This window comes from Mauremys mutica, chromosome 21 (genome assembly GCF_020497125.1).
Source record: "Mauremys mutica isolate MM-2020 ecotype Southern chromosome 21, ASM2049712v1, whole genome shotgun sequence".
Classification (NCBI taxonomy): Eukaryota; Metazoa; Chordata; order Testudines; family Geoemydidae; genus Mauremys; species Mauremys mutica.
Window position 1 is genome coordinate 13,399,456 of NC_059092.1, and position 24,547 is coordinate 13,424,002.

A 24,547-nucleotide genomic window follows, 5' to 3' on the forward strand; every position below is an offset into this window, starting at 1 on the left:
TAGAAAATTTTGACTATATTTTGTACTGTTCAAATGACTTGTCCAAGGTCATATAATTATAAAGTCCATGCCATAGCCAAGAAATAGAGCATGGGGTAAAATCTGCAAAAAAGTCTGAAGGGATTTAGGAGCCTAAATCCTGCTGAAAGTCCTTGAGATGTAAGCTCCTAAATCATTAAGGCCCTTTTTCAAAATTTTACCCCAAAGCTCTTGATTCCTAATTTAGTAGAAAGTGAAATGTTATATTAAATAGATAATTACAACCAACACATACCAATCAGTAATGTCGGGCGGGAAATTGGAAGTAAAGATATTACGGAAGAGACAGACAGTGAAAGGGAAAAAAAATCAGTGTGTTTATACTGTATGTGGTCATGAAAACCATCAAACGGGCTGCTGTGTTTCACAAATTCTAGGGTAGATGTCAAACTTTATATCAATTGATTTCATAGCACAGATTAACTGTCACATAAACCATGATGTTTTACCAACCAGAGAATAAATTAACTTTATTCTGCATGTATGGATGTCACCAAGATTTACCCACCTCAATATGTCATCATTGTTCCCAAGGAAATACAACAGTTCAAAGGGGGGAAAAAAAGCAAGAACCTCTTATCACCTTCTTTACTTTCTCTCCTCTGAAACCTACCTTAACGCTATGTCTGCCCATCAGTCGATCGTAGGATTTTCCATAGCTCTATCACTATAGTATCTAAGCATTTTAGATGCTATCCCTCTGTTTTTAGAAGATAAGGTAAAGTTGTATTTTACCCCTCGTGCCAGTCTGGTTGGTGTGTGTGTCTTTCGGGGATGGGAACAGGTGCTAAGAGGTAGCAAAGGCTTCCTTTTAATTAGAAATATAGGATGCGATTTTCAAAAGCACCTAAGTAACTTAGGAGTGTATGCCCCATTAAAAATCAATAGCCCTTGTGCTCCTAAATCACTTAGGTGTTTTTTTTTAAATCACATGAATATATATATTTTTCATTTGCATGTGTGGAAGGGGAAGCAGAGGCAGGGCCGGCTTTAGGACGATTCCTCCAATTCCCGTGAATCGGGCCCCGCAGCATCCAGAAGACAACTGCTGCCAAGGAAGGACCCTCCACCGAAGTGCCGCCGGAAACAGCGGCAACCGATTGAGCCACCGTCTAATTGCCGCTGCTATCTTCGGTGGCAGCTCAATCGCTGCATTTCGGCGGCAGCTCTTTCGAATCAGGCCCCGCACGTCCTAAAGCCGGCCCTGAGCAGAGGGTAGTTAGAATGGGTCTGAATTTTGTTGGGAGAGGTTGAGAAATTCAAATTAGCTTTGCAAAGGCAAAAAATAGTTTGAGAGGTTTTGCAAACCTTTCAACTCTATGCAATTTTCACATGAATAGCATGGAAATAGGTACTCGTGCATGCAAAGACCTATCTGTGTACACACCTGCCTGTGTAAATGCAGGGCTTGCGCCGCCATTGCACGTGTATTGGTCTGTCTTGTAGGCCCAGATATGAGTGTTTGACTCCGGCTGCATTTGGGGATGTCACTGACTCAGCTGCATTCCACCCACGCACTGCTCTGAAAGGTCCTAGGCTTTCTTGAGTACTTTGCTTAGCTGCTGTTAAACAACAAACGCCCACACACAAAGCAGAGGCCTAGAAAAGATGGCTTTGAAGCTGAGCAAAGAGGCAGGTTGAAGTCCTGCAACCCACAATAAACACCTTCCTCTACGATGGGGAGGGAAATATCTTTGGATAATTTCAAACCACAAATGGAATCTGCCAGTTGGCAAAAACTAAAAGGTCAGAGACAAAAACGAACTCTACCGAAGAAGACATGAAAGCCAAACCCAGCTGGGAAGCATGAGTGCAGTCGTTTTAAAAACAAACACCTAAAAACTGACCATTAAATTCCTTCCAGCAAAATGCTCTCACTCCGCTCTGCCCATGCCTGCATCGGATGTAACCGATCACCCCTCGTTCCCCTTTGTCTGTTTAATCACACATAGGAGTTGGGAATCTCCACCAGTCCCACTCTCAGTTCTTCCCTTTAGGGCCCAAAGAAGGGGAAATGAAACTGGCCCAGGGTAGGGGCTGAAGACCCAGAAAGAGGGTCAGCATTTGTGAGACTTTTGATACTAGCCCGGAAGGGGTCAATGAACTGTAAAGAGTGACTCAGCTGGGGCAATGGAGGAAAAGTCTCCAGGGAGGAAATCCCGGTGGGGCGCTGCTCCATACCAGAGTAGGGACAATCAGAGAGAGATTGCTCAGGGCGGGCTGCCAGACAAGACCAACTGAGGGCATTCAGACAGGCCAGTTGGAGCTGTACGCTGGAAGGGATCTATTTGCTTTGTGCACACGTGGGCAGTGTGTGGTTCAGCCAGAGGGCTGAGTCACTTAAATCTTCCTAAGGAGTTTACCTGCCAGCAGGGGTCACGGCAAGCAGTGAAACGCAGAGGGAGTGCAGGTGCAGACACACCCAGCCAACAGGGGTGCTCCCATGAGATGAGTAGCCCCGTCACAAACAGTTTATACCAATCGATTAACCTGTTATTAAAACAGCAATTAATCATTTATTAACCCTTTATTAACTATTTATGAATCGACCCTTAATACAAAGTGTGGCCAGGAATCTGCACACACACACACACACACACACACACAAAAATCCCAATGCTCTTTTTTTAAACGTGGTCACAATGAAATGGATTTAAAATTGTATGCAGAACAATTCATAAAAGATGGATGGTCTAAGACAGGGATCGGCAGCCATTGGCACGCGGATCTTCATGCTAAGCCCCTTGGCGGGCCGGGCTGTTTTTTTTACCTGCCGCGTCCGCAGATTTGGGCGATCATGGCTCCCACTGACCAGCAAATCCCTCGTCCTGTGCCACTTCCCGCCGCCCCCATTGGCCTGGAGCAGCAAACCTCGGCCAGTGGGAGCCGTGATCGGCCGAACCTGAGGACGCGGCAGGTAAACGAACCGGCCCAGCCCTCCAGAGTGCTTACCCTTGCGAGCTGCATGCCAAAGGTTGCCGATCCCTGGTCTACAGCCTCTTGTGATGTCATGTTAATGCATCTTTTGATTCAGAATTAGGTTAAATCTTAACAAAGAATCTTGCCCATTGATTGTGTTGGACCTTGACAAACTATTTGCATTGAATAAATTATTTGATGAATTTCTGTTCTGCAATTTTTATGAATTTCTCCCTTATTCATAATTATTTGACAAATAGTTTGTGCACTACATGGACTGTTCACTGAATAGTCTCAATGAGTATTCACAACTCATTACTCGCAGATTTGATTGGACACTTTGGGTGTGTCTAAACTGCAACGGAAGATCCCTGGTTGGCCCCAGTCAGCTGATTCGGGCTATGGGGCTATAAAATTGCAGTGTAGACATTTGTGCTCAGGCTGGAGCCCGGGTTCTATAGATATTGTGGAATAAGGACCTCACAATAAATAAGCTATGGAAAGCACATTTGCTGGGTTGAGGCCTCCTCCTGACTTCAGTGTGCTTTGCAGAATCTCAGCAGTAATGAGAATTGGGTCCCTGGAGCATTTTGGCAAGATGGACAAACCTTAATGCCTAAATTCAATGGCAAAACTGCCACTGACTTCACTGAGACCACTATCTGGCATAGAGAGCTGTTAAGGGACATCTGCCCTCAGCTAATTGAAAAGCTAATAGTAACTGACATTAACTAGGCCGCATATGAAAACTGTCAATGCAAAGAAAAAGCTCCTTATTTACCGCAAGGATTGTTTATTTGTCTTGATAGAAAAAATTGCAGAAGCCCAATTTATTCTGGATGATAAAAACTGAACATTAAGAGCAGCTGTGGGCAATGGACTCTCAAGTTATTTTTATTTTTTAAAGCTCCAGTTATGCAAGGAAAATCAGTGCTGATCATAGTGCACACTACACACTTGAAATACTGACTCCAGAATCAGGATCAAATTCTGCTCTCAGGTGTCAACCTAGAATACCTTTATTGATTTCAGCTGAGTTACTCTTCTCAGTTGAAAAAACCAACACAATTACTCTTGATTTATACCTAGTAATGGCGATATCGTATAGTCTTCAGTCACCTACTTACGGAGCAAAACCATTGGATCCTTCTACTACTTACTGCACCCTGCCATTCTCTGCTCACTGCAATAAGGCTGCAGAAATACTTACTGCCTCTTTGCTATTCATGTTCCATTTTTTTTACGTCCTGTCCATATTTACCCTCCTCCTTTCTGCCTGTAGGGGGAGTGGCTATTATCAATGCTGTTGGGTGTTCCCTTCCTACCTGTCTGTCTAGCTGCAAACCATTCTGTGACATTGTGCTTGAAAGATACTGCAGGAAAACAAGTTGTGTATGTACGTTACTGCAGCTTTGGGGCAAGTAATTCAGACCCTGGGTCTTTGTTGGAGCAGACGGGAGTGTCTGGCTCAGCAAGACAGGGTGCTGGGGTCTTGAACTGGCAGGGAAGGCAGGGGTAGAAGTAGTCTTGGCACATTGGGTGGCAGCTCCCAAGGGGGTTTCTGTGATCCAACCCGTCACAACAATGTACGTCAATGCATAATTCATTTGCTAGTTAACAAAAGAACATCCACACTGGGTCAGACCAATGGTCCATCCAGCCCAGTATCCTGTCTTCCAACAGTAGCCAATGCCAGGTGCTTCAAAGGGAGTTCACTAAACTGTGATGCTTTACATACAGACATGATGTTACCATTTATTTTAATGTCTTACCAAAGGGTATTCTGGGACAGTGGGTGCAGGCGGGAGTAGGCCAGGTATTTGGATGTGTACAACTTTCAACTTCCTTGGTCCGGAATTTGTTGTGGTGTCTGGTGGGTGAATCTGTTTATCTTCACACAGCTAGGGCTCCCTAACTGCGCCTGTTGCTAGATTGCATGTAATTATAGTTCCATCTGGGGCATGGGGAGGTGATGAGTTGGCCACAATGGGTGAGACTTTCTGAAGAGCTCCACACCCGGCAGCTCGCGTTGTTCTCTCTGTTTTCGGGAGGGAGAGGGAAGCAATTCTCCCTTGATCTCCGTGGGAGCTGCTCTCTGGAAAATCTTTCCATATATGTTGCAGATTCAAATTGCTGGCTGCCCCCCTGTCTGGGACTTAATATTTGCAATGTGCCGTACGTTCTGCTTATGTCACACTGTAGAGGGGATGTGATTCAAATGGCTGGCAATGAGAACAGGAGAACAAGGGCTTTTAAGTGGCAACTGTTCCAAGGATGGAGGAAAGTGAAGGAATATTTCACACTTCTTTTTAAAGCCTTCTCTGTCAAAACAGCCCTGGCTTTCACAGTCTCTCCCTCCAGATCTAGTCTCTAAGGCCCTGTCTAGACTTTGACAGGGAGGGTGGTGTTAAAAACAAACATGTTAGCTCATATGTTTTGGGTTTTTTTTAAAAACCACTTAGCACGTACTGTTGACAGGGTTTTTAACACCTTTCCAAATGTATTGGACCTTGTCTACACACTCTTTAACTACACCAGTCTGGTGAAAGTCATACCACCCCAGTAGTGTGGACACAGTTATAATGGTATCAAAGTGCTTATACCAATATCGCTTTTTCCTGTACACGAAGGAGAATGAACTTTAACTGACAATGGGGTCTTAGTTTCTGACTAGGGTCCCAAGGCACTACAGTAATACAAATAAATAATATTAACAGTACAAGGCACCTTTACGCCTGTGTAACTGTGTCTACATTTGGGGTTTTGCAGGTATTTTGGTTAAAAAAATAATCACATCTCTAATATAGTTATACTTGTACCAAACCTGTATGTGGACTAGGCCTTAAATGGCAATATTGGTCCTAAGCCTCTATGGAGAAATGTCCACTGCTCCTCCTAGGCTCTTTATTACACTACACCCATTCGTTAAGAAATCAAATATTCACAGTGGCTCCATTAAGCATATTTTATCTAATTAATTTAAAAAGCTAATCCTGAAAAATAAGATCTCCCTTTGGTGACTGAGGAGACAGCTACTAGTGATGTCGATTGAAATTTGGAACTGAATAGAACTGTAACTAATAAATGAGGAAAATGTTGCAATATTTCATTTGGGTTTGCCAAGCATTTCCCTAATTGGTTTTGATAAAGGCCATTTCATCAACCCCTGTGAAATATATCAAGCATCCTTATATGTCAACGGGCGGGGGGGGGGGGGAGTTCAGAATAAATTGTATTGAAATTTTTTCACAAATATTGATTCCTTTTTTAAAGCTGGCTGCTGGAATCTACCACATAAAAGTCAAATACCAGCCGCCGATATACAGACTCATTGGATTGCTGTAATTCATTAAACAAATGCTGGATTTAATAGAACTGGATATTGAAACTTGTGCCATAGATGCACTCAGCTGTGAAATATGCTATGGAGTCATTTGTTTTCAGGGGTCTAGATGTCTGATTCCCATTAATGCCAAAGGGAGTTATCAGGGAAAATCTCTTCGATCACATTTTGCTCTCAGTTATACCTTCTTAATGGAGTTACTCTAGATTATACCAGGTTCTATGAGTTTGCAGTGTTTGAATCCAGGCTAGTACTTTGGTCTAATACATTTGCTCCATATTCCTTAGTTGTGATGTAGTTCCTTTGATTCAGCAGTTTCAAGGCACATTACAAACATTAAACAATTTATCTTCACAATCCCCAGGAAGGTAGCGTGGGCAAGTGCCATTGAGCTCATTTCATATATCGTGAAACTGAGACCCAGAGAAGTCGCACAAGTTATGACAGTGAAGCAGTGAGCCAGCTGAGAGTATGACCCAGGATTTCTGACCTCCCAGTCTTCTGCTCCAACCACTTGACTGCATTCCAGCATCTCGTTAATTTGTGCAATTTATACTTCCTTAAAACAAGAGCAAAACACTAAAATGTGATTTATGTTATAGCAGTAATGCATCCAGCAAGGTCACCCTTTGTATTAGAGCATTGACCTGTTCTCAGATTGGGAAGAAAAGATTCACTGTCCTTTGAATCACTGCTCAATATTCTAAGAGTGAGAAGGAGGGTCAGATGCCGTTATGAATATACAAAATAAAAAATCTGCTCTTTAGAGGGAAAAAATTCTACAAGTAATAGAACCACAGTCACCTAGTTCCCAGGCTGAAGAACTGGGAACAGATGTCTGCAGGATACATGCTGCAACACTCCTATTTATTTTATATAATAACTAGAGGTAGGCTAAGCTTTAACTAGTGGCCCATTTGTAAGTTTGCTCGTCTGTTTGATTAGATTTGGGGGAGGGGGACTTGCTTTGCTATCAAATTGCTCAGTGGATGCCTCAACTAAAATTCAGAATAGGCCAAGATATTGCAATTCGCAGCATAGAATTCAAGTTCACAATGAAACAGGAACAGAGAAGACCCCACTGGAAATTTATCTACACTTCATGGCCCTTTTTCCAATCAAAAAGGGCCAATTTTGTTGGCAGATGTAAAAGAAACTCGTGATATTTCAAGCCTTTTCAGCTGGGAATCATTATTGTAAACAGTGATGCAATGAGAAGATGGGGAAGGAATTTTAATACACTAACAGAGAGCATTTTTGTGTGGAAGTGACACAAGCAAATAAAAAGTAATTCACAGAATTTACATAAGGCTTCATGATCTCTAAAGTCATCAGACTGGGAGACGACACACTGAAATTCATTTTATTAAATTGTGGCTGATTATTTAACCAAAACAGAAAGGATTTAATTGAGTCAAGTCAAAAGGCCATATTAGATTACGGTCACTCTTAACACAAAAGACATTTCCCTTTTGGCTAAACAGGTTCCTTCACATATCATACATAATAAAGTACAGGATGGTAAACTGAATGGCAAATTAGAGGTTGGCCAGAACTCTTAATGGTACCTCTTTCCTACTCCCCACCCCTTTCATTTCCGACTTCCCTCCCATTCCCTGGCCTGAAAAAACTCAGACATCTAAAGCAATACCAAACAATATAGACTGTATTTTAATATTTCCAAATATTACTTGGATCCCCTCCACCCACCCATCTTTTATAACATCGTGGAGAATATGGTCTTCTCAAGGTCCATTTCTTCTGAAACTTGTTGCTCAATATTTAACTTTTCAGATATTTAAGAATACTGGTGTTAAGCTTGTGTTTGATTCTACAAGTTACTGAACACCTAGAATAATAGGGTGTCAGTGGAGATAAGGCACTGAACTGGGGCTTGGATGATTTGGTGTCACTCCAGACTTCTTGTGTGACCTTGGGCAAGTCATGTAATCACTCTGTGCTTCAGTTTCCCCATCTGTAAAATGGAGCAATAATTAGAGTTTCTGATTTTCAGTTTTAGCCAGTAAAACACCCACAGTACCAAATCAAAAAAGAGAGAGAGAGAGAAATTGGTGTTTATCCAATAAATACTGGAAAAACATCAGAACTGGTTACTTACATGTAAGGGTTTGTCTACATGGAAAAGGAGCAGGAATGAGGACTATTGGAGAGTGATGTCTAAAGCACACTAACGTGTCACACATGAATTGGTCTGTGCAGACCCAGCTGGTACACACTAAAAGTTCTCTAGTGTGCTTGAATGTAGTGCTGTTTGAAACGCCACTTCGTTAAAGCCACTAGGGAACATTACCAAGAGATTACTCATTACAGTGTACATTATTCATTCCATATATACAATGATGTCCCTGATTTTTGGACATCTACATAAAACTCAAAAGTTGCTCAAATAAACCCAGAAAAATGAAATGAATAAACCCTGAAAAACAGAACCCCAATACCTATCCTTCCTCGCACTCTTTCTCGGCTGTGTCTTTTCAGCTGGTAGGCTCTTCAGGAGAGATACTGTTTCTTATTCTGTTTGTAAAGTACATGTTGGGTCCACTGAGCCCTACTGTCATATAAATAACAACAACTCTTGTCGAAGTCAATGGGCATTGAAGGCACTTGCCCTTTCTGAGGTCCCGGCCCACAGCAAGCGATGTTAGAAAGGGGTGGGTGGAACGGTTCTTTGGAACAACGAGTCCCCTCTTTTCTACTCACATTAGTGGCATGTTCTCCCTTCCAAAGGCTCCATGCATGGACAGAAAAGGGCAATAGACCTCAGGCTCCGTAAAAGTCAAATGTGTTGTTGCCTCCATGAATCTTCAAAGCTTTATTTGATGTTGTCTTTTGAATTAGCTAGTTGTCTTTTCTGTTGTCAATCTCCTTTTATCTACCACATATGGGGAGAGTACAAAGACTACTCAGCATTACCAGGCACAATGGAGCTGATCCTGTGTATGTTAAGTTGTTTGATTGAAACTCAAAATTTAAAAAAGATCAACAACAACAAACACCCAGAACATTCCAATAATCTGGGGGAAAACATGGATTTGATTCTCCTTGTCTTTTGATTGTTATATGTGATAGCTGGGGAAATGCTAGATGCAGTAAACAATGTATAAGGCTTTCAAAAGCACTTAAGAGATTTAAGAACAGACGTTCCATTGATTTTTCAATAGCATGTGTGCTCCTAAATCCCTTAGGCGTTTTTGGAAAAATTCACCCTTAAACCATAAATCATCCCATAAATGCTTTTTTTAAAAATGTGGACATCATTTAACTAAAAATAGTCTTGATCTGGCTGCTTCAAAGAGAGCTGCAGCTGCATCATCTGATTGGGTATCAATCAGTGTCATATGCTTTCTATGCTTGAATTTTTATTTTGGGTTCATTTATGGAACAGGCACGTGAATCAAGATTTTCCACTGTTCTCCTCCCTTCGCTCGTGCTCACTTAATAGAAAAGCATTTAACGCTGTTGTCAGAAAATCATATGCTAGATGGCAGGTGAAATTCACCCCTATGCAGAGCAAAGCCTCTGCACCACTAAAGTCTAATTTAATCCCTATTTTGAGGATTTAAGTGATACTTGGCCCTCTGCACAGGAATTAATCTCACACATAATAATCTCTCAGGTATTCTATATTTACCACACATCTTGGTCCTGGGCTCAATTCAGTTCCCCTTGAGCTCAATTTTGCTGTTGCAGCAATGATCAGACCCTGAACTGCTGAGGAATTTCAACATGTAATTTGTATATCATCACACCACCAGTAGAAGGGTATGAAATTCACAGGAGTGTGTTTTTATTCTCTCTCATGTAGCTTGGATAGCGTTTGGCTCAGACCAATCAAGGGGACTCAAGCTGCATAATTTTCTGTTATAGTCTCTTAAAAAAAAACATTTGCCCTGTGAAATGGCTTCATACTAAACCATTCTTCCTTCCCCTGTTTAATTTCTGTGTGTGTCTTCTAAAAAGTAAAGTAATTGTAAAACTTTGCGTCAAATGATGAATCCCAAGTGCTCACAAAAGTTGACCCACTGTTTTTTTGGGCAGACCCTGGGCTGTTCCAATGCTCCCAATCCTGGCCTGCCATTCCCATACAGTTCCTAAGGAAAACTTGCCAGTCAACCCAAAATAAGTAGTGGTTTTGTGATGTACAACCAGACTCAGCAGGGACTAGACTGAGACCAAGGATCATACATATGAATGTTGACAGCAGCCGGCATAACTCTGGTGAAGTCAATGCACTTGCACCTGCTTACACCAGCAATGAATTTACCCTAGGTCTACAGAAATGAAGGGCCTCATCTATCCCGAATACTTTGTCTAGTTCACTGCAAAATGTCTAGAGATGGCCCCACTCTGGCAATCAGACCTGTGTGGAGCCCTGTTGAAGTGACCAGAGTTCCATGGAGGCACGATTTCAGGATTGGGACCATTATCTCGGGGAGGTTGATTTGGCTTTTGGCAAAGTGCGTGTGTGAATGAGAGAGAATTGAGATCACTGTGGAGGGGTTAACTTCCATCTGAACCAAGAGGATCCTAGGATTTCTTCATCACAGAGCATTCAGCCATTGCACCATTCAGCCTGTTCAGAGAGCAGCATTGTCTGGTTTTAAACGATGAGCACCTCTTGTCCTTTTACGATGCCCTGGCCCTTTCACAGTGCCTGAAGCCCTTGAAACACCCAATTAACAGGAATTAATGGAAAGGCAGCTTACTTTGCATGAGTGTTTCTTATGCTGCTGCTGCACCCCATTGGGGACCATCTGTGATCTGGAGCTCAGCAAGAAGAGGGTTTTATTCTGTTTTAATTGTATGCGGCCAGCAAACTACAACACTGTCACATTGAAAATCACTTTGCCCATGTCGCTGTCTCATGCTTATGCCTGTGGGCACATAGTGAGCTGCTCATTTTCTCTGCGACTCTCGCCACGCCAGCTGCCGGCTGACATCTCAGAATTTCTGCTATACTGTGCACTCTCTTCAGGCAAAAGCTCAGTGTGTGGAGAAATCAAATCCTGCTTGGAGAGATCAAAATCAATTTTAAATAGACCCAGCTGTTCCCTATTGCTGGGTGCGGGGAAGGAGAAAATCTCATAGGATATCTTTAGGAGAATCTCAGAGGGGTTTAAAGTAATAAGGAAGATTTCTAAGACTGGGTTATTAATTTATGGATGAGGCTATGGTAACGTTCAAGATTTTAAAACAATTTTTAAAATAGAATTTCTACACTTTCACACCTCCAATTTAAAAAGGTTTGAATGCTACCAATATAATACCTTGACTAGTCTATTATTGAAGTTACACTGACTAAAAGTGTAATCTAGGCTTTGCCTTAGATGCTGGATGCTTTGCTGGAAGGCTCACATCAGGTTTAATTTAAAAGAAAAATGGTAGGCTAAAAATAATGGGCCTGGGGTTTAAAGAAGTTGAGTATAATTTAAGCCCTGATTGTACACAAGCTTGTATTTTATTCCAGTATAGAATGTAAGTTGTTGCCTGATCACGGTTTTACATATATGCTATTGCAACTGCACATTCAATCATCGAGATGCATATGTAATTTCCTAGTTTGCATACAGAGTTGCATTAAATGTGCATACAAGTCAGACATGCACCCAAGCATTTACATTGTTCAGAAATCAAACCTCACATAAGTGTCCTTGCCTCTGTCACTCATAACAACCTAAATGATGAAGACAGAATTTCAAAATTCAAAGTCATTCTTCATTTATGCCGTTTATCCACCCTGAATAAACATCACTAATGAAAATAGACACCTTCACTTCCATGTCTGTTTCTAGTCACTTTGTGGTTTTCATATACTAGCCCTAGTGTTGCAATGTTTGGGCTGCAGACACTGCTGGGAATTGTCAGTCAAAAATCATTTTTCCTTTAAAAATAATCATTAAATACTTGCTATTAATTAGATTCTTTCATCTTATTTTTTTTTTAAACACAGTAATCACAAAATGTAGATTTCATCTGCTTGACTGTAGCTTTAAAATGAGCCATGTTCTTTTGATATTATAAAAAGGAGTTGAAACAGCTGAGATATTTAGTGTCTAGAAACATTTATTGAGCCTGTAGTTAGTTTAATAAGATTATTATTGAGGTAGATCCTGTTTCAAGGTAATATACCCAGACCAGGAAGTTCTCCAGATGATGGTGTTACAGTGTATGCCTGGTTTTCATCTATCTAGTGTGGGTAACAATACTAGCAAAGACATAGCCGCATGGGATACATCACAGACTAGCAACCAGAGTATGTACCCAGAGTCTCTGGCAGGCTTGTACTGAGGTTGCTAGCCCATACCACCTGTCTTCACTACTACTGGGACCTGTGGCTAGCTAGATTTAAGATAGCGATGGTAAGCCTACCTGTGCTATACAAAAAACAAACTCGTTCACTTTGTAGTGTAGACAAAGTCTTAAGCATTTCTCTACACAAGGTCAGCCAGGAACAAAAATCCAAATTAACTAAAGGTGTGAATTTGAAATTGATTAGTTAAACTACATTAAACTCCTGTGTGAACACCCTCATTCAGGATTAAGCAGCCTTCCTGAAGCAAGGCCACATTAATTCTGAATGATTGTGTTCACACAGGGTTTAATGCAGTTTAACTAATTCACACCTTTAGTTAATTTGAATTTCTTTTCCTGGATGTCCCCTAGTAGCTAAGCCCTTAGCGAGGACTTCAGCCCAATAGTCTCTCCACACAGTGTGTATATGGGAGACCCATCAATATCACTGGGAGATCCACCTTTGCAGAGAGACCAGAATATCAGCATATAGTTCCAATGTACAGAGAACAGAATTTTACCCTGTCTATTGACTGACTTAAGAATTCATACTTTGAAAACTGAAGGGGATTAATTTTCAGTACCCCACATAATGGCCAATCCCTTGTCCCTAGGTGGGACACAGTGCAAATTCCTCAAGTAACAGCCTCATTAGGAGTTTCCATGAGCTGCAGCTTCACCCCATAAATGCTGTGGCCATCTTAATCTGAGATTAGATCAGTAAAAGGTTTGGCACTATTTGTGTCTGTTGAGATACTGTTTCCAAACTTTCCATAATTTAGCATTTGTTTAAACCATAAGGTAATGTGCTCTACAAGGGTGTGATTTCTAAAGCGCACTTATGTGTTGCATATTAATTGGTCTGTGTAGACCCTGCTGGTGTGCTCTAAAGGTTCCCTAGTGTGCTTTAATGTACAACTCTATCTACATGGACCAACTAATGCACAAGACATGAGTGTGCTTTAGAAATCACTCCCCCACAGAATACGTTCCCCCACTGTGTAGACAAACCCTGAGTGACATGTTGCCCTTGAGTACCTACAGGTTCAATCCTGGGAATGGCAGAGCACCGTCTATTCCCAGCAGACTTGGTGGGCCTCTTGCTTAGTCCAGTGTGCTCCAAGTGACCCTGTGGAAGTTGGTGGACGTTATGACAGTGCAGAATGGGCATAAGTACAGGCAGGCTCAGACATGACCTCTCAGGGAGCATAGCACTATCGGAAAGCAATCTACAGCAGACTGACAGCATGTGAACACACATTCATCTTATTTTTATTCCTGAAAGTTGCCTGGAGGCTCATTGCTCGCCAAACCCCTCCAGCTCAGTGAGACTCGCAGCTTTACGGTACCTTGTTCCACGGCTCCCAGTAGGATCGTTGTCTTGCTGAAGAACAACACACTTTTGCTTTACCTCATTTCACTTCCTGTGAGTGAGCAGCAGAAACTATCGGCCCATTGGTTTGTTAAACCATTTCCTCCTTCAGACGCTGAGTGGTGATTTTACACCAGAGCTGCTCCTGGGGCCACTGAGGACATTCTCTGTGCTCATCGAAGGGGTCACTCTTGTACTGCCATGGTGCAAGTCTGGACGGAGAAGAGAACAGCTGGCACGAGCCAGTCTGCAAGTGGACACTGACATGATTTCCCGTCAGCTCAACCCCACCATCACATGGTGTTTACGCTGCCAAAGGAAAGACAAAGCTGACATCAATTCTGTTTTTTCTAAATCAGAAAATAATACGTCTCCATCGTCTAAGCCAGCTGGGACAGAACCCAGCATTCTGTCCCTCTCCTGCTGTAGTTTGTTTCAAGGTCCCTGTGATGCCTATGCCACTGAAAGTGCTTAGATTTTGGAAACTTCCTTGCATTTGCAAGTCCTCAGAGCACTCTCAAGGCCTAGCTGTGGAGCCAAAAGCATGAGGCAGACCTGAGACCGCACTGCAGCAACTGCTCAATCTTCCCCTATTTCCCCAAAACGTTTATTTTAATCTTTTGCATCATATTTTCCCTTATTCAAACAATAGGGTAAGAGCCATGTTTTGTACGTGAAGAGAAGTAGACTGCACCAGCTCAGTTCCCAGGGAGCTCTGGCTCACTTCAGGACCAGTCCTCCCTTTCATGCCTTAAAGGGTGCCTGGGGATAAAATTGTGTCTCCTGAACTGCTGTTCTCCACTGCATCGTTCCCTCTTGAAAACTGGGAATGATGGTCTGGCTCTTCAGAGCAAGCTGGGCAGGTTCCCTGGGCTTCCAGCTGGCAGAAACCAGCTTCCAGAGAATCATAGGGTTAGAAGGGACTGCAAGGATCATCTAGTCTAACCCCTAACACATGGGTTGTTTGGTCATGAATTCAGGTCTACAGCTTTGCTGCCTGGTGCAATCAAAGTCCCACAGTCCTCATGCAAGCAGATCACCTGCAGTGTGTTGAAAAGACACTGCAACATGCTATTGCTCCTTCTAGAAGCAGTAATTTATGATGCCAAATAATCCTCTATTGCTTCAATGGGTACATGCCACATTGAGCTTGCCAGCACCCACTGAGCTTGCAGCACCCACTGGGCGGATGTGGCTTATGCAGTAATACCAGGGAAGCCCTTGCCTCTCCCTCCTGACCCCCATCCTCTTACAGGAGATTTTTGGTCCATTTTACTCCTCTTTGGGCACTGACATGCAGCAGACTTCTGCGCAAAGCCCAGTGTAAGGAAGAGACAAAGAGAGGAGGGGACTGAACTCCCATTGCATCTTTCATCAAAAGCTCTCGAGTCCTTTAGCCAATTAATTTAACCTGGCAGGATTTAACCAGCCTTGCAAAGTTCTGTTTGCCTCGTTTGCTTAGGGACAGCACTGTGTTTGTCCGTGGTGCTGAGCTGACCCAGTTACAAGGAGAATTATGACATTTGCTATCATCCATAGTCATGGCAAAAGTGGAGAAAGTAGCTATTGCACTTGATCTTGCAAATGTTTATTGAAGTTTTGTAAGCCAGGCACCAGGACTATGTCCATCGTACAGGTACCTACACAGAGAGAACTGATGGGCTCAAGGGTATGTATTGAGTTGAGTGGTAGAGCTGGGAACAAAACAAAAACCAGGAGTCCTGACTTCCCATCACCACTAGAACATGCTCTAATTATAAAAGTGGCAGAGAGAGAAACTATTCTTACCTAAAGGGAACAGTAGCTAGAACTACCGGGCATTCCAGGAATTCTGCCTCCCTCTCTGTTTGCGAATTGTCACCAGGTGGCTGGTGAGTTTCTGGGATTTTCTGCACTCACAGTGATTTGCTGTAGGATTTCTTGGGGTGAGCCGGTGTAGTACGAGAAACTGCTACTACACCGGCGTGTTGCAAGGCTCCATCCCTCCGGCTGGTGGGGTAGGTCGGTCTTTGGGCTCTGTTCCTGGCCTCTAGAATCAGGTTCCCGGCCTGAATACCCCTGGCTCTGAATGGCACGTTTGCTGCTCCTTCCCCAGCACTTGCTTTAAAGCCTGGGGCCCCTTCCGCTTGCAGCCGCTCCAATCCTCGTGCCAAGCGAACGCCAACAGGGGCGCAAGCAGGGCTGGAGCCGCTTCGGGGTGCAAAGGTGGAGGGGGGCAGCGCTTTGCACGAGTCGCCCCCTTGTGCCATTAGCGGCGCTGGGGGGAGAGGGATTCATACCCCAGCCCTCTCCCCTCGGGCAGACAAAGGAGCCCCTTTCCCCCGAGCATGGCGACTGCTCGCTCCAGCCAAGCGCTGCTTTCCCGGACCCATCCCCCTCCGGGGCTGGCGGAGCAGGGGGTGTCACCCGGCTCCCACCGGCCGGGCTGCAACCCGATCCGAAGCCAGCCGGGCCTGCGCCGCTGCCGCGCCCCCCGGCCGGGATGGAAGGGACGGACGCCTTCTGCCTTGGCCTTTCCTCCGCCCGGCCCCAGCTCCCCGCGCGCCACGCCCCAGGCCCGGCGGCGGGGACCCGGCTCCCCGCTTTAAGTTTGGCCCTTCGTGGGCGGGCGGGCAGCCTCCTCCCCCCGGCTCCGCTCCCTGCAAACCAAACTCCCGGCCCGCCCCGGGGCTGCCCGCCGCTGCGCCTGCCCCCCCCTCCACCTCCCGGCCCTGCCCCCCGCTTGCACCCCCTTTCCCCGCCGCGCCCCCCTCCGGCGCCCCCAGCCGGCAGCGCGCCGCGGCGGGCGCCCTAGCGCAGGCAGCCGGAGCCCCGCGCGGGGCCGTGCGCTCGGGGGCCGCGGCCGGAGCGGCAGCGCTTCGCGCAGCGGCGCCGGGGCAGGGGAGGGAAGCCCGCGGTGCAGCCTCCAGGCCGGCGAGCCCCCCCACCACCGCCCTTTGCCCCGGGCGGCGCCCTTCGGCTGCCTGGTTGCATCGCGGCGGCGGCCGGGGCGGGGACGGCGCCCGGCGAAGCCCGGGGCTGCGGCGGAGCTGGCCGGGCTCCCCGCCTCCCCCGCCGCAGATGGTAGGCTCCATTTAAAGAGTGCTCGCCCCGCTCTCTCCCCGCCGATGTCCTTTGCAAAGCGGCGGAGCGCGCTCGGGTCCCCTGCCGGAGCCGCTTCCCCGCGCTGGGGAGAGGGAGGCAGCGGCGAGGGGAGCCAACAGGTAGCGGGGGGAGGAGAGAGACAGAGAGAGAGGCAGCCACCCCCCTTCCACTCCCCCCACCCCCGGCTGGTGCATCATGCGCCTCTCTCTCACCTCTCTCCTCCCCAGGCCAAAATCCTGACCATGATGGAAGACAATAAGCAGCTGGCCCTCCGGATCGATGGAGCTATCCAGTCCGCCAGCCAGGAGATGACTAACCTGCGCGCCGAGCTGACCGCCACCAACAGGAGACTGGCCGAGCTGGGCAGCAGCTCCGCGAGCCCCTCGGTCATGGAGAACAACCAGCACAACGCGCAAGGTGAGGGGCCCCCGCCTGTAGCGCTCACCCCAGCGCCTCTGCTGCAGCCCCGGGGCTCGGGATGCAGAGCCCAGGCTGCTGCTGCTGCTCGGGGACTCCCGGCTGGGTTGTGCAACTTTTAACCCTTTCTCCCTATTGCTTTTGGGGGGCGGTTTGAGTCAAGGATGCTGGGGGGAGGAGGTGCCCCCTCAGCCGGAGCTGTATGTGTTGGGGAAGGGGGTGGAATAGGGGAGGGTCTCCGCCAAGCGATCCCTGTAACCCCCTTCGCACCCCCCACCCACTGTGAACCGGTTCCGTGTGTAAACTTTTAATTGCAGGTTGGGGTTTTCAGTTCCTGTGAGGTGTTAAGTGCAACGTTTTAAGACCCACCTTCCTAAATGATTTTTTACTCTGGTTGCAGATTTTCCTCGGGGGGGAAGGCTCCAGATGTTGCAGCCAAAACAAGGTTTTGTTTTAAACGGCAGCGTGTTGACACGTTCACTTTTGCTTTTATCTGACACTGAGATATTTTTCATACCTGTGTTGCAGCTTTATCTCCCCCCAGCCCTTTTTGCCCTGTGTCCAGTCAGTAAAATAAATAAGACAGTGGGATGGTGCACTGCATGGAGTTTAAATATCTGGGGTGTTATGAAAACAAGTACATCTATGGGATTTTGTTTTTGGTTTGGTTAGTTTTTGGTGGACGTCTTCCCAAATCTGGCTAAGATGTGGATTAATCTCTCCTGATGATAGTGGGATAGATACAATCTGATCTTGAGCTGATTCCTTGTGTAGCTGAGATGGTAGAAATAGGTTGCCAGTTTATGTTGACACTGTCAACCATGGCAGCTGTTGGTAATCCTTCAAGGATTAACATTGGATGAGGTGGTCCTAAAAATGCATTGTTTCCCTCTTAGGTGAAGTCAAATGGCAAATGCATCTGACATTCTCTGCTAATCAGCTTTTGACTTTAATATCATATGTTCTCCGCAAATTCAATTTATTACAATTTAGGCTGCAGAAATCCCAGACGAGTTAAAACAGAGCAATTGAATGGAATGGTTACGACACCAAATGTGTAGCTATTAGATCTCACATTTTCTCTTTTTTTTAAATTAATAGGTGGTGATCATTTTGAAATTCATTTATTTTAAATGATGGGTTCAATTTAAATGTCTTTAGGTTAAAAATTAATATTTTTTTTTGGCAATTGTGAATTGTTTAACCTGCAAATTAGCATTGTTCAGGTTGAATTCCAGTCTAAATTCACTCTCTGGTGCCTAGAGTTTGATGAAGGTCTAAGAATCAGATCAGTAATTTGGTAACAAAGCAGCCATGTTATAATTGTGATTAATGTGTTTCAGTCCTGCTGTTTAATGCATAGTTTTCTAGCATGGAATTTGGCAAATGGCATAACCTGTTGGGGAGGGAAGGAGGAAGGCATTTTGATTACCTCACCTTAGCAAAAAGTACAGGAGTGTTGTATTTGCAGAATGCAAGGTATTGGGGATTTTATGAATCAGGAGAGAGCTGTCTCCTAATGAGCAAATGGCAGAGAAATGAATTTTGCTAAGAATAAAGACCCTGAGTTTAAAAAGTAGAAAAGAATCCATATGTTTTTCCAACAATTAACCCTTGCACGCCCCCCTCACTAAAGTTAGGTGGACTTTACCAACAAGTCTGCTAGATTCAGTAGCAAAGACTGGGCATATAAAACAGGTTGATATATGTAATGTCGTGAATGACATATGGTCTTAATTTTGCACGAGGGTTACAGAATGAGTGTGAAATTGTTGATGGACAGCTCTTAAGATTGTAGGGTTTGTCTTTTTTCTTGTCTGGCTGAAATATGCTATGTTATACTAATGAAAATAGTGTTTGGGTCACAATTACTCTAGAAACATTTAAATAAAAAATACTGAACAGGTAAATACTGAATTGCAAGATAATTCACACTCAGAACAGTGTTTATCTGATCAGAAATAGTGCGAACCTTTCCCTGCCTTGAGAGAGCGATAATTGATTTGAATTTGCACCTGTGTGATAAAAATGTCAGCAGATATTATTTACTTATTACATATTTACTGCAAGGGTCTCTTGGTATGATGTTTATACGTTATTTTAATAGCTGTATTTTTGGTATGTTACCTGTAGCTTTTTAAATGTAGTCGCTCTTCTAAAATGCAGTGTAGCTGTTCTCATAAGACTGCTATTCCTTTACATCATTGGTGTTGCATTATTAAAGTATTAGCACAAATTGATTTAGAGAGAGTAATTGGTGGATTTGTTCCATCAAACTTGTCTTATTTTGCCATTTATGCTGCACAGGGAATTGTAGCTATTAAACAAACTTAATCCACCATCAGATAGGTTTATTGTACAATCAGGAATTTGTCCAAGCAAACGGAGCGACCAATCCTGCTAATGCTTAATTTTGCTCGTGTGAGTAGCCCCTTCCAGTCACACAAGAAAAGGTACCACCTGTGCTTAAGCATTTTCAGGATTGGGCCCCTATTCTGATATCAGCCTAGATGGAAGTTCATATTTTCTAATGTGTTCATATCATCTGTGTGTGGGGACCTGTCAGTTACTTTAAAATAAAAAAGTGTTTTATCTACCCTTTTAATCTCACTGAATCCTTGTCGACCTTAAAGGAACTGAGCCTAAAAATAAATTACCCCTGAAATTTAGTGGCAATTTAGCCAAAGCACTCTCTTTTGGAATATCTCTGTCAAAAGACCCTGTGAAGAAGAACCTCCCTTCATCTTTCTTCTCGAGTTGAATGATTGATAATAGGAATGTTGATGTACGGTAGAGGGCATCAGCTTAGATTCTCAGGTTGAAAATGTAGCCTTTTGGCTAGCAAAGCATGTCAGATCCCATAGGCTGTTGTTTTTATGATCCCTTTCTTACATTTCCCCCCTCCCCCTTGCAAAATGTTTTAGCCTTAAGTACTTGTTTGGTTTTTGTCCTCTTTTTGCAGCAGAAAAGTTGATTTGTTTGTGTAACACCCAGGTGTGTGTGTGTGTGTGTTTGTATTTTCTAAAAGGATGCTTTGAAAGGGCTGTTTGTTCTGAGTAGTTTGTAATTTGATGAGTGACTGAAAAGAGCTTATTCAGTTTGATGTTACTCTCAGCATAAATTGAAAACAATAGATTTGTTGTAGCTTATTAAAAAAAAATGCCGTTTATCAAAGTGTTCATTTGTGCCCAGCAGAGAGCCTAATTTCTGTTTAATATTTATAATTACATGCATGAATACAAAATACAAATTTCATGTCAATGGGATCTTTCTGTTATCTAAAGAGTTTGGGACCCAATGATGAGAGGTGAGGAGCAACCAATGAAAATCAACCATCAATATACAGTGGATCAGCTGTAAAGTTGGTGAAAGGAAGTTACACTCAGGTAGCTCGGTGCCGGCTTCTGCACCACCCTTAACTCTCACTGGAGGCCTGCTGCCACTGAGTGGGTTAGTGGGAGTGGAGAGCACAAGGCAGTTCTCAGGATTGGGCCCTAAGAGTCAAATTTGGCCCAGGGTGTCTCTGTGTAGGAGTGATGACAGAGGGTGTTTTCCTGCCGAAGTGAGAGTCTGTGGCGGTGTAGCCAACACTTCTATTTTATTTTTTGCCTGTGTTAAAGAGGAGGCTATTATTTTAAATGCGACTACAACCATGTACTGCTAGTCTTATAACAGAAGCCAATCAGTTAAGTGTAAAATTACATTTGAAGTGAATTGCATTTGCCATTCTTATGGGAAGAAGACTTTGTCTCATCAAAACGCTGATTAGATTCCCTGTCTGTTTTGTATCTTCTTCCTAATTTGTCGTACTATGTGTTGTGGCAAATAACCTTTTTAGATCATTCTGTGTTTTCTTTTATAGGTCAGCTCTATAGACTGGTATTAAGCTTTGGGTTTTCTCCCAAGAATTTTAAAAGGACACTCTGGAGGATGATATTGAAAATAAATATCCATAGGTGCTGAAACTAGGGGTGCTGCTGCACCCCCTGGCTTGAAGTGATTTCCATTATATACAGGGTTTACAGTTTGGTTTAATGGCCTTCAGCACCCCCACTATACAAATTGTTCCAGCCCCCCTGTAAAGATCTGTCTCTGTGTCCTTTGAATAACTTAATTGTGGTGGGTTTCAAATAGCCGGGCTGCCAAGCTCATTGATTTAAGTAAATAAACTTTGGGAAAGCAATGGGACTGAGATCAGGGGATGGCTTACAGGATAGAAAGCCTTTCACCCATAAGTCACAGGTTCAAATGCAGCCCTTGTTGGTAGTAACTGAAAGTTCTTACCATCTGATAGTGGATTGATAGACTACGTGAAACTGGTTGGTGGACCAGTTCCGAATGGACAAGAACATTACAAAATCTCCACTAATGCCGCAGGCTCCTTGGGTGGTGGTGTGAGAAGAGAGCTTGAGGACTGACCAAACTCTCTTGGTCATACAGGTACACACTCCAGGTCATGTTTAATGTACATTGGATATGGGGAAGTGCATGTGGAAAGCCTGCTCTGTCCTGCCTTTCTCCTGCTGACAACAGTTCATCTTAATTAATTAGCCTCTTAGAGTTGGTTGGGCAGCTCCCACCTTTTCATGTTCTCTGTATGTATCTATATCTCCTCACTATGTGTTCCATTCTATGCGTCCGATGAAGTGGGCTGTAGCCCATGAAACCTTATGCTCAAATAAATTGGTTAGTCTCTAAGGTGCCACAAGTCCTCCTGTTCTTTTTGCAGATACAGACTAACACGGCTGCTGCTCTGAAACTAGACAACCTGAGGAGCTGTTCTGGGGATAAATAAAGGGCTTTGTCCTTCAAGGCTGTTAACTCAGCGTAACTTGTTGCAAATGTTATTTTTAAAACCATTGTACTGATTGGGACCCCACAATAACAAACCCGTGAGCATGATGAGGCTCTTCTCTGATTTGCTGTCAGGATTTTTCTCTTGTATGCAAACAGCAGAGAGATACTTTTCAAGGATCCCTTTTCTTTCTCTTATATAATTTTACTTACTGCATGGCAAGGATGGAGCATCTCAGGACAGCTGGGGAGGGAGGTGTGTGTGTGGGGGGGCGACGTGATCAACGTTTGTTCGCTCCCACAGGCCTGAACGCACATGGTCAGTCAGGATTTCAGCCTAGCAACCTTGACAGCCTCCCCATCCCACAAAGTGTTAAGCTTACCGGAGAAAATATCGTAGTGACTTTGGCCTCACCATGAGAGTGAGGACAGACTGGAGGTGAAATTAACACTCAGTGTCCTTAGCTCTTAGTGCAGCAATTTTAGCAGCCACTAGTGATACCGATGGAATTGCACTCACTTAAAGCCAAATTTTTCTGGGTATTTTAGGCACCTAGCTGCATTTTTAAGAGCACAAGACGCCTGGTCTCATTTAGTCCCCATATCTTCTGAGTTCTTGTTGCATCAGTTAAGCAATTCGTTCGAGGTGAAATTCACCCCTGTGCACAGGGCGTCCATGTACCACTTAGATCCTACTTGAGCCCTCTGATTTAAGTGGTACGCAGGCATTGTGCTGTCCTTTTGCACAGGAGTGAATTTCACCATCTGGGCTTAGACCTTTGGAGTTCCAGACGGATTTGCAAAAGAAAACTAGTTGGATTTTTGAGGCAAACTCTGCATGGGTTGCTCCATAACCGATGGCCCCATATTATGGTGGTTTTAGTACCACCTTCGGCCCCGGTTCGGCAAAGCATTTAAACCTGCATTTTAGTTTCATTGACTTCTGCTGAAGTGCTTTGTGGAATCTGCGGCTACGGACTCCGCCATCAGAAGGAGCTGCTGCACAATCGATGGGAAAGCTGGTGATTGGGCCACAAGAAACTACAATTCTTGAACAGGTCCATTTAGCCTAGTATTTTGCTGCTAGCTGAAGTCCCGACCCCCAGTGTGGGAACCCTTGCTGTAGAGGCTTATGCTCTTAGCTTTGGAGATCTGTGGTTCAGTACCCAGTTATGGTCTGGATGACAGTTGTCATGTCTGCACTTCTGAGAATAAGGTCCACTGTGTTTTTTCTTTAAAGACAGCAGGGTTAACACCCTACTGATCTACTAGGGGATTTCCCATTATCCTTATTCCACTACAGTCTGCAGCATATTCAGTACTAGGAGAAATTCAGTAGCATCTATGGTGCTCAGCGATGCCAAAGGGCCAGGGACCTTTATCATCCTGACATTCCGCACAGAGTTTTCTCTTTTTCCCTTTAATGATCTTATACTTTCATTGCTATAGCTGGAAGACTTTGCCTTTAGCCCAGTAGGCAATCAGTTACCTCCGCAATCTGTGCTATTGCGACTTTGTGAATAATCAGCAAGAGTTGTTCTAAATCTACAGTGTTCATTTTCCTAGCAATGTAGTCTTCTTTTTGTTCTTCCAAAGCTTTAAGGCTGGGATATTGAAAGGAGCCTACAGACATCAGGCACTCAAAGCCAGTTGGGCACAGAGGTCCTCTTGCACAGAGTTCATTGCATGATTGGGGCCTTAATGATTAAAGATCATTATGTTATTTGTCAACGTATCTATCTCCCACTTTGTTTTCCTTTGACTCCCTGTCCAGCTGGGAGGGCGAAGTGAGTTGCGCATTTGCAGAACGATTAAATACACTGGAAAATGCAGCCGCGCACAATTATGTTCAAATGAATTTTTTTCCCAGGCTCAGCATATCAGTTTGCAGACCGCACTTTAGCTCCCCGTTACACTTCAGTTTTTAGTGTTTTTAATTAAAAATATCCCTCTTACAACTTTTTCCAAATTTTGCCTAATCAGGTAATTTCCTTTAGAACTAGTAGGATAATATTTATAACAACACTCAGAGCTTCTTTCCTCTAAGGCTCTCCAAGTGCTTTACAAACATACGTGAATTAAGCTGCACTAGGAGATGGCTTGGCTTTAATAATATCCCCTTTTCCGATATAACTGATAGTAAACTGAGTCCCAGGGCCTGTTCTCTAACTCCTGGGCCACAGTCACTCATGGATTCCTGGATGTGAAGGGTGGGGTACTCAGCCCCATCTCAGAAAGATCAAGAAGGATTATATCCGTCTGGTCAG

At 44.2% G+C, this 24,547-nt stretch overlaps 1 protein-coding gene across 1 annotated transcript in view; it reads left to right on the forward strand.

Moving 5' to 3' along the window:
• Window positions 1-24,547, forward strand: part of KAZN (kazrin, periplakin interacting protein) — a 723,135-nt gene that overhangs the window by 311,184 nt on the left and 387,404 nt on the right. Inside the window, exon 3 of the mRNA XM_044996289.1 lies at window positions 17,297-17,486. Coding sequence (XP_044852224.1) covers window positions 17,297-17,486 — 190 coding nt within the window. The remainder of the gene's footprint in view (window positions 1-17,296; window positions 17,487-24,547) is intronic.